General features: G+C 40.3%; 1 protein-coding gene across 13 annotated transcripts in view; it reads right to left on the bottom strand.

Annotated features, from left to right (window-relative positions):
* The window catches only part of SNCAIP (synuclein alpha interacting protein), a 182,151-nt gene that overhangs the window by 45,015 nt on the left and 124,124 nt on the right, over positions 1-13,012 (bottom strand). For all 13 annotated transcript variants that reach the window (XR_010412963.1, XM_064595815.1, XM_064595822.1 and 10 more), the window contains exon 6: positions 11,984-12,097. Coding sequence is in view for 12 of the 13 variants with exons in the window: in XM_064595815.1 (XP_064451885.1) it covers positions 11,984-12,097 (114 nt within the window). In the remaining variant the exon portion in view is untranslated. The remainder of the gene's footprint in view (positions 1-11,983; positions 12,098-13,012) is intronic.

The following is a 13,012-nucleotide window of genomic DNA, read 5'->3' as shown; positions in this document are numbered from 1 at the left end:
TATAGATGTAAAAGTAGAACGTTTGAGTAGTTCCTCAAAGTGACACAGCTAGACAGATTGAAAGCGGGGACCAGAATCTAAGTCTTTTGATGACAAGGCAATGTTTTTGCTACTTTGTTATACTATCTTTAGGGTGCAGGAATATTATTATAAAACCTCAGGCATTAAGAGAACCAGCTTCTCCTTTGAAGTTGATAATGCTTCGACCATGCCTTCGTGATCCCAGACCTCCTGCAATCAACAGGCTGACAGAGAGAAGCAAGAGCTTAAGTGGCTAAGTATAAGATAACCTCACCGAGAGAAAACCAGGACCCTCCTGATTTTTCTGACCAGATGTTGGTGGGGTTTTAAAGGTAAAGGCTTCCCTTATTCCCTGTTAAATGGAGGGTGCCCGACACTCTGAAGGCAACCTTTCAAGAGCAAAGACATAGTGCGCTCAGCGTGTTGTCAAAATCCGTTTGCCTTTTACCCACTGAGTATTTTGTGGTATTTTCATGTTATGTTTGGCCTCAGGAGAAAGCAGGGGGATGGGATTTCACTGTTTTAAAATAGATGAATTAAATATAATGTTAAAAAAACATGAGAGTGGTAAAAACAACAGCATGAAGTTTAGTGAGTGGAATTTGACATTTAAAAAGATGATCATGTGTTTGAAATAGCCTTGAATCTCTCCTTAGCCTTTTAAAGGTTTCTCTTTTTTTTCCAGTTACTTGCTCGGACTGGTCATGAACTTTTATACTTTTCTGGATTAAATTTGCCTTCACCTTCTGAACATGCCAACTAATCTGCTAAAAGAATGTTGGATAAAAACAGCCAACCCCTTTCATGGTTCACCCCTCGTGGGGGGAGCAGGGCACTGTTTATGAAGGCATTGGCAACATCAGGGACAGAATGAACATTTGCACCACACTCTTCCCATGTGAGCGAGCAGGGAGTAAGACCCCCAAAGAACAAGAAGGGAAACATGTAATCAATGCCTATCACCTATCAAGAAGGTACCCAGGGAATGCAGGGTGAGTGTCAGCTGCAAAAGCAGACAGACCCTGAAGAACATGAAACCCTCAAGGTCCCTGGAGAATGAGGTGGAGCAGAGCCTGAAGGCCAGGGTTGGGAATGAGAATCTGGATCAGGGTATGCTGACATGCTTGTCCTCTTCTTCTGAGGCAAACTTGGAGAAAGTTGGGGCTGATATTTGGACCAGAGTGGGTGGTGATGTTTCCTATGCACAAGGTAGAACAACTTTCTTTATTTTTCCTAATTAGGAAGGGGAAAAATGGTATGACTCTGACTTGGAGACAGATGATTCTACCATGGGATCTTAACTCCTTAAAAGATTTGGGTGAGTGGACATATCTCAGAATAAAAAACATAACCCCACAGGTTTGAAGTCAATGGCGAAGATCTGGAAACAGCAAGAGGGCAGGTCGCCATGCCACAACCAGTGACAAGGACAGTCCTGCCACCTCAGTGGCTTGTTCTCAAGCGTGTGGTGACTTGGCTTGCTCTGTGATATAAATCATAGAATCTTAAAATTGCAGAGTGGGAGAGACTTCAGGAATTATCCAATTCAAACACCCTTGTTTTACATATCAGAAAGCCAAAGAAGACAAGTATATATTCTCTGCTATTCTAGCAACTCTATTCTTCAGCAAGTCAAGCTCAAAGGAATGCAAGATAGTTAGGAATATTCTATATGAACCTGCTTGTCAGGCATACTTTCATATTTTTCAGACTCAAATTAATAGTGTAGTGGATAATGGTGTTCTACCTGGACAGAAAATGCCCTTTACTATCATTCACATTGTTTTGACTTGTAATAACAGGGTTGTAGGAAATGGAATACTGCATTTCATAAGACTAGGAATTTTCCCTGTGTTGAAATATGGAGAAGAATCTAGAGACCTGGACTTTGCAGGGGCTTGAAAATCTGGGCAAACAGGCCAAGGTCTGTATGAGGCCAAGAGCTACCTTAGCTCCCGATGGTCTTCCGAGTCAGGTTCAGCCCGGATTGTTCAATAACCTGCCTTTTTTTCTTCTGATGGCATGAAAAACTCTTCCTGATAATTAAGGATCTTACCCAATTCAATATGCAAGACTTACATAAAGTAAAACCATTATTCTACTGTTCAGAACAGGCATGTCTTTGCCCAGCACCTCAAATTCAGTTTCGCGTTCTGCAGTGAGCAATTTACTTTAGTAAGAAGTGACGTAACCAGCCTGTTCACTGATAAACTTCATGGAAACAAAAGATCTTGAATTCCTGGGTTCTGATAAGAGCATATTTAGCATCCCCTCTCAGAGAAATGCTGCTTTCTGCTCTGATTCTGGAGAACATGCCAGCAGAAATCGATGGTCCAAAAATTCAAACAGCGACTTACCAGAGAAATATCTAGTAAGGAGAACAAATACAACTATCTTCTCCAACCAAGAAGGGCCTTATGAATGTATATGTGTAATAAATATACATGCAGTGAGGTCTACCTCTCTCCTTAGACATTCAGCACTCTCTTTCTGTGTGTGCATGTGTGCATGCGTCACGGAGATGTTCAAAGCAGAATGTAATTTCTGATTTTCATTTTCCCTAAGTATTGCTTTCAGAGAACATCTGATGCAGTCACGTGGATGGAGAGGCCCTTCTCTCTTATTTCCGTTTTACGGAATGCCTTAATAAGAATGCCTTTCCAACTTAACATTCTACCCATCCACCCACACACTCATCAGTACATTCAATTTTCACCTTTTGACTAAAAACTTCCTTCATGTCCTGGTTTCCTCTTCTGGGGATTTTCTGCTCTTTGGGGAACCTGCTTTATTGGAGTATTTTGTGTGTTCTTAAAGGCAATGTAATTTGTTTAATGAGGCGATTAACACATGTAATTCACAAGATTTTCTGGACAAAGTCTAATAAAAAACGTAATGGAAAAGGGTGCACGGGTTTATTACTGGCATCAATAAAATCTCTACAGTTTTCGTTACAAACGTTAAGTTCTAAAGGAGGCAGCTTTTTCTGCAATCATATGTCATCAAATCTAATACACCATCAATTGTATGATTCAGTCTGGTTTTTGAGATGGTAAAGTGTAAGAAAGTGGCCAGCCATAATTTCATGGTGTCCTTTATTATAAGATAAATGTAGAATTCAGAGATAGTAACGTGTGAAAAAAAAAAAGTATATCCAAGGATGTCTTCAATAGGTTAAGGCCTAAATATTTTTTTGCCAAGTTTCCCTAATGTTTTATTTATGGTGAAATAAGTAAATTGAACAATATTGATATCAATAAAAATAGGAAATTGGGAGACATCCAATAATCCAAAGAACCAATATTTATGTCTACTACGTGCCAGCAATAGGCAATGCGTCATGTGGCTTTTTTCCACTTAGTCCCCAGAGCTGCCTTGTGAAGTAGGTTCTTTTATCTCCATGTTAGAGATGAGGAAACTGAGGTTCAAAGAGATCATTTCTTAAAAAAATAAATGTCTCATATACGGTAACAGTCACCTTACAGGCAATACAATGGCACTAAATTCCTATCTTTCAATAGTTACCCTGAATGTAAATGGGCTAAATGCCCCAATCAAAAGACACAGGCTATCAGACTGGATTAAAAAACAAGACCCATCGATATGCTGTCTGCAAGAGACTCATTTTAGAACCAAAGACACCCCCAGATTGAAAGTGAGGGGGTGGAAAACCATTTACCATGCTAATGGACACCAAAAGAAAGCTGGGGTGGCAATCCTTATATCAGACAAATTAGATTTTAAACCAAAGACTGTAATAAGAGATGAGGAAGGACATTGTATCCTACTTAAAGGATCCATCCAACAAGAAGATCTAACAATTGTAAATATCTATGCCCCTAACATGGGAGCAGCCAATTATATAAGGCAATTAATAACAAAAGCAAAGAAACACATCGACAACAATACAATAATAGTGGGGGACTTTAACACCCCCCTCACTGAAATGGACAGATCGTCTAAGCAAAAGATCAACAAGGAAATAAAGACTTTAAATGACACACTGGACCAAATGGACTTCACAGACATATTCAGAACATTCCATCCCAAAGCAATGGAATACACATTCTTCTCTAGTGCCCATGGAACATTCTCCAGAATAGATCACATCCTAGGTCATAAATCAGGTCTCAACCGGTACCAAAAGATTGGGATCATTCCCTGCCTATTTTCAGACCACAATGCTTTGAAACTAGAACTCAATCACAAGAGGAGAGTCGGAAAGAACTCAAATACATGGAGGCTAAAGAGCATCCTACTGAAGAATGAATGGGTCAACCAGGAAATTAAAGAAGAATTAAAAAAATACATGGAAACCAATGAAAATGAAAACACAACTATTCAAAATCTTTGGGATGCAGCAAAGGCAGTCCTAAGAGGAAAGTATATAGCAATACAAGCCTTTCTCAAGAAACAAGAAAGGTCTCAAGTACACAACCTAACCCTACACCTAAAGGAGCTGGAGAAAGAACAGCAAATAAAACCTAAACCCAGCAGGAGAAGAGAAATAATAAAGATCAGAGCAGAAATCAATGAAATAGAAACTAAAAGAACAGTAGAACAGATCAACGAAACTAGGAGCTGGTTCTTTGAAAGAATTAACAAGATTGATCAACTCCTGGCCAGATTTATCAAAAAGAGAAGAGAAATGACCCAAATCAACAAAATCATGAATGAAAGAGGAGAGATCACAACCAACACCAAAGAAATACAAACAATTATAAGAACATATTATGAGCAACTCTATGCCAGCAAATTCGATAACTTGGAAGAAATGGATGCATTCCTAGAGATGTATCAACTACCAAAACTGAACCAGGAAGAAATAGAAAACCTGAACAGACCTATAACCACTAAGGAAATGGAAGCAGTCATCAAAAATCTCCCAAAAAACAAAAGCCCAGGGCCAGATGGCTTCCCAGGGGAATTCTACCAAACATTTCAAGAAGAATTAATACCTATTCTTCTGAAACTGTTCCAAAAAATAGAAATGGAAGGAAAACTTCCAAACTCATTTTATGAGGCCAGCATTATTACCTTGATCCCAAAACCAGACAAAGACCCCATCAAAAAGGAGAATTACAGACCAATATCCCTGATGAACATGGATGCAAAAATTCTCACCAAAATACTAGCCAACAGGATCCAACAGTACATTAAAAGGATTATTCACCACGACCAAGTGGGATTTCTCCCTGGGCTGCAAGGTTGGTTCAACATCTGAAAATCAATCAATGTGATACAATACATTAACAAAAGAAAGAACAAGAATCATATGATCCTCTCAAGAGATGCAGAAAAAGCTTTTGACAAAGTACAGCATCCTTTCTTGATCAAAACTCTTCAGAGTATAGGCATAGAGGGTACATACCTCAATATCATAAAAGCCATCTATGAAAAACCTACAGCGAATATCATTCTCAATGGGGAAAAACTGAGAGCTTTCCCCCTAAGGTCAGGAACGCGGCAGGGATGTCCACCATCACCACTGCTATTCAACATAGTATTGGAAGTCCTAGCCACAGCAATCAGACAACAAAAAGAAATCAAAGGCATCCAAATCGGCAAAGAAGAAGTCAAACTCTCACTCTTTGCAGATGATATGATACTTTATGTGGAAAACCCCGAAGACTCCACCCCAAAACTGCTAGAACTCATACAGGAATTCAGTAAAGTGGCAGGATATAAAATCAATGCACAGAAGCCAGTGGCATTCCTATACACCAACAACAAGACAGAAGAAAGAGAAATTAAGAAGTCGATCCCATTTACAATTGCACCCAAAACCATAAGATACCTAGGAATAAATCTAAGCAAAGAGACAAAGGATCTGTACTCAGAAAACTATAAAATACTCATGAAAGAAATTGAGGAAGACACAAAGAAATGGAAAAATGTTCCATGCTCATGGATTGGAAGAACAAATATTGTGAAGATGTCAATGCTACCTAGAGCAATCTACACATTCAATGCAATCCCCATCAAAATACCATCCACTTTTTTCAAAGAAATGGAACAAAGAATCCTAAAATTTCTATGGAACCAGAAAAGACCCCGCATAGCCAGAGGAATGTTGAAAAAGAAAAGCAAAGCTGGCGGCATCACAATTCTGGACTTCCAGCTCTATTACAAAGCTGTCATCATCAAGACAGCATGGTACTGGCACAAAAACAGACACACAGATCAATGGAACAGAATAGAGAGCCCAGAAATGGACCCTCAACTCTATGGTCAACTCATCTTTGACAAAGCAGGAAAGAATGTCCAATGGAACAAAGACAGTCTCTTCAACAAATGGTGTTGGGAAAATTGGATAGCCACATGCAGAAGAATGAAACTGGACCATTTCCTTACACCACACACAAAAATAGACTCCAAATGGTTGAAAGACCTCAATGTGAGACAGGAGTCCATCAAAATCCTAAAGGAGAACACAGGCAGCAACCTCTTTGACCTCAGCCGAAGCAACTTCTTCCTAGAAACATCGCCAAAGGCAAGGGAAGCAAGGGCAAAAATGAACTATTGGGACTTCATCAAGATCAAAAGCTTTTGCAAAGCAAAGGAAACAGTCAACAAAACCAAAAGACAACCGACAGAATGGGAGAAGATATTTGCAAATGACATATCAGATAAAGGGCTAGTATCCAAAATCTATAAAGAATTCATCAAACTCAACACCCAAAGAACAAAGAATCCAATCAAGAAATGGGCAGAAGACATGAACAGACATTTTTCCAAAGAAGACATCCAAATGGCCAACAGACACATGAAAAAGTGCTCAATATCGCTTGGCATCAGGGAAATCCAAATCAAAACCTCAATGAGATACCACCTCACACCCGTCAGAATGGCTAAAATTAACAAGTCAGGAAACGACAGATGTTGGCGGGGATGCGGAGAAAGGGGAACCCCCCTACACTGTTGGTGGGAATGCAAGCTGGTGCAGCCACTCTGGAAAACAGTATGGAGGTTCCTCAAAAAGTTGAAAATAGAGCTACCATATGATCCAGCAATTGCACTACTGGGTATTTACCCCAAAGATACAAAAGTAGGGATCCGAAGGGCTACGTGCACCCCGATGTTTATAGCAGCAATGTCCACAATAGCCAAACTGTGGAAAGAGCCAAGATGTCCATCGACAGATGAATGGATAAAGAAGAGGTGGTATATATATACAATGGAATATTATGCAGCCATCAAAAGGAATGAGATCTTGCCATTTGCAACGACGTGGATGGAACTGGAGGGTATTATGTTGAGTGAAATAAGTCAAACAGAGAAAGACATGTATCATATGATCTCACTGATATGAGGAATTCTTAATCGCAGGAAACAAACTGAGGGTTGCTGGAGTGGGGGGTGGGGTGGGAGGGATGGGGTGACTGGGTGATAGACACTGGGGAGGGTATGTGCTCTGGTAAGCACTGTGAATTGTGCAAGACTGTTGACTCTCAGATCTGTACCTCTGAAACAAATAATGCAATATATGTTAAGAAAAAAAAAAGAAGAAGAAGAAGAAGAAGGTAGCGGGAGGGGAAGAATGAAGCGGGGGAAATCGGAGGGGTAGATGAACCATGAAAGACGATGGACTCTGAAAAACAAACTGAGGGTTCTAGAGGGGAGGGGGGTGGGAGGATGGGTTAGCCTGGTGGTGGGTATTGAGGAGGGCACATTCTGCATGGAGCACTGGGTGTTATGCACAAACAATGAATCATGGGACACTTCATCTAAAACTAATGATGTAATGTATGGGGATTAACATAAGAATAAAAAAAAAAATAAATGTCTCCAAGGCCACCGAGCTAGTAAGTGGTAGGGCTCGGATTTAAACCCAGACATAGAGTCCACATTCTCCAGGTCTCTCCTTTCCGTCTACTGAGTATGAATGTCCGCAACCGCTCACTGACCTGCAACCCTTGATTCCGTAATGGACACGCTCATTTTGCACGGTGACCACCCTTGGGTCCCAGAAAGCATGGTTAACAGCCCCTCAGTGTGTGGGTTCGCGGAGCCAAGTGTTGCTTAGGCCTTTTGAAAGAGCTGTCCTCGGAGAGCAGATGGATGCCCAAGCTAATCAAAGATTTTTCTATTTTGCTTTCATCTGCAATCCCAGCACTTTCCGGGTTGTTTGCTTATTTCTACCCCATGACGGTGAAACAGTGAAGTCAACAGAATATTCTGCCTTTTGAATCGTGGAAAAACAGTAACACACAGCCTGTGGAAGGAAGAATCCCTCTTGCTAGCCTGCCTGTCACTGTTCGTGACCATTTATAGGAACTGCTGAGTCTTTCCTTTTTTTCAGAAAGTGTCCACCCCCCCCGCTCCCCCGCCTTTTTGTTTTTTTGTTTTGTTTTGTTTTGTTTTTTTTGGATCTGTATTAGGGCAAACATTTAAAATGGGAGAATGCACACAGTACAGCCAAAGGTGTTCTTGGTATATGCCAAATGCTACGATGGAGGTTGTTTCTGTAGCAGGATCTCCTTACTCAGAGTCACAGGGAAGATTCGGGAGCAAAATGATCAGCAGGTTTGATGCTGAAAGTAACACAGAGCCCACTGAACTGATGTCCAGCGTGGAACAGGCCGAAGTCCCCCTGAGCAGCTGAGGCCAACAGCTTTGCTGGGAGCAGGGACGAGACCGTCAGAACCCTCGTGTTGAAAGACAACAGCCCGGGTCCCACCGCTGGTGGCTCTGACTGCAGACAAGTCTGTCTCCATTGTTGGGCCAGCAACATCTCTTTCATGGGCCAGCAAAGAGGGCCGACTGGAGGACATCCCTGCTTTATGCCTGAGTCCCCCCATGGCTCTCGCCTTGGCGCTCCCTGCAGTGAGCTCTGCTCGGGACACTCAGGCCATGAAGTAATTGCACCCTCTGAGACTTCACGTGTCACGATGAGGAAAATCAATTCCTATCACCCGAAGAGGTATCACTCCAGGAGACCACTAAAAACTGCGGGCTGCCCTGCGGTACCGGAGTCTTTAAGGTAATTTTTACAAGGAAAGGGACACAAATTGGGAGTCAAAGAAAGCACGTTCTTTAAGAATCTATATAGGGGCAGAGGGCAATGAAAATAAACCGAAAGAGGACTTTTGCTCGGCACTATCCTTTCCAGAGGTATTTACTCAAGGAACAAAACCAGAGCACACTCGAGTGCCTGCCTGATGGAGGAAAAACTTGCATGTGCTGAATCCATTAGAAAACTGTTCAGTAACAGTCTTCCTTGTGAAAATATTAGCCTTGTCCCGGTTCCAAGTTCAGCATCGCCACAGGTTATCTGTTACGTAAGTGCCTGCAGCCGATGCAGGATGGCTGGACAGAAGAGAATTCACAGTTCGGAAGGGCTTCTACGCTTTCCACTTGGGTAGGAATGCTCTCCTACGGGCGCCGCTGGGCTGGCCCTGCTCACAGCTGGCCTCGAGGTCATTAACAATGCTTGTCAGCTTGAAATAACAACCTGGAGACTGATAACTGGCATGAGGCAAATGCCTGACATGGCTCTTCGACTAGGTCACCCGTTTCAGGGTTTTCCTCGAGTCCTGTCAAGCAAGCCACGCCATCACCCAACCAGTTCCAGAAAGGGCACTTTGCTCTGGTTCTGTCCCAATGCTTCACAATTATGAGAAACCCACTGTGAGAGCTGAACAGAGAAACTGGCAGGCTTTAAGCAGCATTTCCCGAGACAAAGAAGGCCCGGGGGCCCAACTGTTTCCTTAGAGGCTCAGAAGGGCAACGCAATCCTCTCCTCCTTTTCTTCGGCAAGCTCTATCAAAAGTACAGTTAGCCTTTCCATTGGTATCGAAAATTCCTCGTGAGGAATAAGGATAAGCAAAATGAAGCCAGGGACATGAGACAATTATTCAGACAGTTCGGGAATAAATAACATTCTGTTTTAGACTGCAAGTGATTTATGAAGATTATCAGTGATGACATTCTTCTGGTCATTCAAAAATTCTATTCTCCCCTTTGCCAGTGTAAGCAAAAAAAGGGCATCCTTTGCAAATGCTTATTAACTATTATGGTTGTTGGTAGGAAACCATGGCTGGGGCTCTCAAGGACAGTACACAGAGAAAACGGAGTGATTATTTCAAAGACAGTGGCTTTGACAAATTTTAAATGTTCTTCCTGCTCCTTTCTTCATCTAATAAATTTAGTACCAGATACTCCCTTCTTCAATGAGCTGTGTATCACAGTGTGTTGTTAGCTAAAATTGTAAAAAAAAAAAAAAAGCCTTCCTCGGCTAGATCAATGCTGCTATAAACACGCCATACAATTATCTACACACACAGGCGGACACAAGACAGGATCTGATCCTGAAGTCACAGGGTCTGAGCTGAGACACAATCGTTCCTTACTAGGCACTGGAACATGTGTAAGTCACTTAAATTTCTTTCTTCACTCTCATCTACAGAATGGGTAATAGGATCCAACAGGGTTGTTCTAAGGAATAAGTCAATAGGATCCAACAGGGTTGTTCTAAGGAATAAGGAATGTATGTAAAATCCAATGGCCTGGTGCCTGGCACATAAAGGAAATATTACATATTAATATGACTATAATTATTAATATAATAACATGGTAACTATAATTAATATGTAATTATATTATATATTAATATCACATATTAATGTAACATATTACATATTATACATATATTACACATGAATATAATATTAATACATATTACATATTAGTATATATATAAACCGAAGTTACCATGGCACAAAATAAGCTATCACCTAACATGGACTCCCACTAAAGAAAGACTGTAGTAATACTCTCCACGGGTATTTTTTGAACTTGAGATTGTCATGCTCGAAAAAGCATAATCTCTTGTTGACAATACCACGATTTACTGCCACTGGGAAAGTTTATGAAGCCAAAGGGGATATGGTTATATGCATGAGAAGCAATTTTCTTTGCCACAAACAAATATGATTAAATCTATTTTAATACAGTGCTGACTTTATTTATTTATTTTTAAGACTGAGATTGGCATTTTGTGGTTCCAACTTAAAAAAAATATGTAATTTATACTTATCCTTCTCAAAGGGAGTTACTGAGGATTTTTTCTACTCCATACCCTGGACTGTGATCTTTGTACATCAATTACTCACACAGGGATTTCCTAATGTAGGAACTGGTTGTAACTGAGACTCATCCAGTTAGTGTGTCTGCTCATCTTTAATAGAGAGAGACTTCCTTAATTAATCTTACTGAAGATTTTACTGAATTAATTCTAGTTTAATTTAATTAACTTAATTAATTAAATAAGATTTTACTTAATCTTACTGAAGAAAATCTTACTGAAGATTTTCCTTTTAATGCTGGGTACAAGAAAGTTTATCACTTTCCCTTTTGACAAAAGTTAAATGCATTTATTGTAGAAAATTTGGAAAATACTGAAAAATATAAGGAAGATAAAAGCGACTTCTAATTCCACCCTGAGTGATAACTCCTATGAACATGTTGTGACACAGTTTTTTTTTTTTTCCCGAGTCTTATGACCTACTTCTTTTCTTCTCTCTCCAGAATTCAAAGTTGGTACCAAATTAATATGAATGGTTTTGTATCATACATTTTAATATTATATAATGACCATGTTTTCCCATAAAATTCCATTATAGGTATATAGTTTCGTTATTTAGCCAATATCTTATTAGGGAATATTTAGGTTGGTTTTTTTTAAAGATTTTTTAAATTTATTTATTTGAGAGAGAGAGAATGAGAGACAGAGAGCACGAGAGGGAAGAGGGTCAGAGGGAGAAGCAGACCCCCCGCTGAGCAGGGAGCCCGATGTGGGACTCGATCCTGGGACTCCAGGATCATGACCTGAGCCGAAGCAGTCGCTCAACCAACTGAGCCACCCAGGCGCCCTATTTAGGTTGTTTAAACATGTTTTTCATTAAAAATTACTACAAGGAAATGATGGCTTATAAACCTGATCATTAAAAATTCTTCCTACCTGGCCAAAGCAACCTGCATAATGAATAAGGCTTGGGAAATCCTTAGAACAACTCAGCTCTGCGATGGCTTCGGTTTCACTCACCATCCAACGGACACACTCCAACTGACCATTCTAGATTGGAAAAAAGAAGAAAGAAAGAAATTCAAGGTCACTCAAGTTTGAAAAATACCTCATAGATGGTAATTTTGCCAAGGGAAGAAATCACGTGAATTTTGGTTCTTGTTATTTGGCTTCATTTATTTGCAGTCTATCACCTTTTTTGTCTCTGGTCTGTGCTTTTGGCTCAAAATCAGATGGGGAATTTTTACTGAAATGCATTTTCATAATTGTAATCAGTTAGTTTAAAATGACTTTATTGAGGTATAATTTGCATACTATAAAATATACTCTACCCTTTTTAAGCATATAGTTTGATGAATTTTGACAAATATATACTCTCTTGTAACTACTGCTCCCATCAAGATAGAGAACATTTCCATTCCCCCCTTTCCCCAAAATCTTTACAATTCCTCTGGTCTCCAGAGGTCTTCACCTTTGCCCCAGGCAACCACTGATAGGATTTCTATCACAACAGGATAGAGTACGGAGTCTTTTGGGTCTCACCTTTGTCCCTCGGCATTCATGCCTCTGAGATTCATCCAAGCTTCTGCTTGTATGAAAGGTTTGTTCTTTTTTACTGATGACAAGTATTCCATTGTATGAATATACCAACATTTATTTATTCATTAGCTCTTAGAATAGGCTTTTACCCTTGAGAATTTGAAATGGTAGGATTCCAAAATAAAGAGAGAGAAAATAACCTCATTATTCTATTGGTTCAAATGCTATGTTCCCTGAAGCCTTTGGTGACTCCATCTCTACACTGGCTTTTTCCTCCTGTGCTGAGATCCCACACTGTACAAACCAGGAAGGCAGCTGTGAAACATATAACCTAGTCATTAGGACCCAGACTTTGGAACGGATTTAAATCTTCAATCCACTACTTAGTTACAAGACCTTGAACAAGTTGCTTCCCTCTCTGATACT

Source organism: Mirounga angustirostris, unplaced genomic scaffold, assembly GCF_029215605.1.
Source record: "Mirounga angustirostris isolate CCGP_5_RB_7025 unplaced genomic scaffold, mMirAng1.0.hap1 SCAF_7, whole genome shotgun sequence".
NCBI lineage: Eukaryota > Metazoa > Chordata > Mammalia > Carnivora > Phocidae > Mirounga > Mirounga angustirostris.
This window is presented reverse-complemented; position numbering and strand designations above follow the sequence as displayed.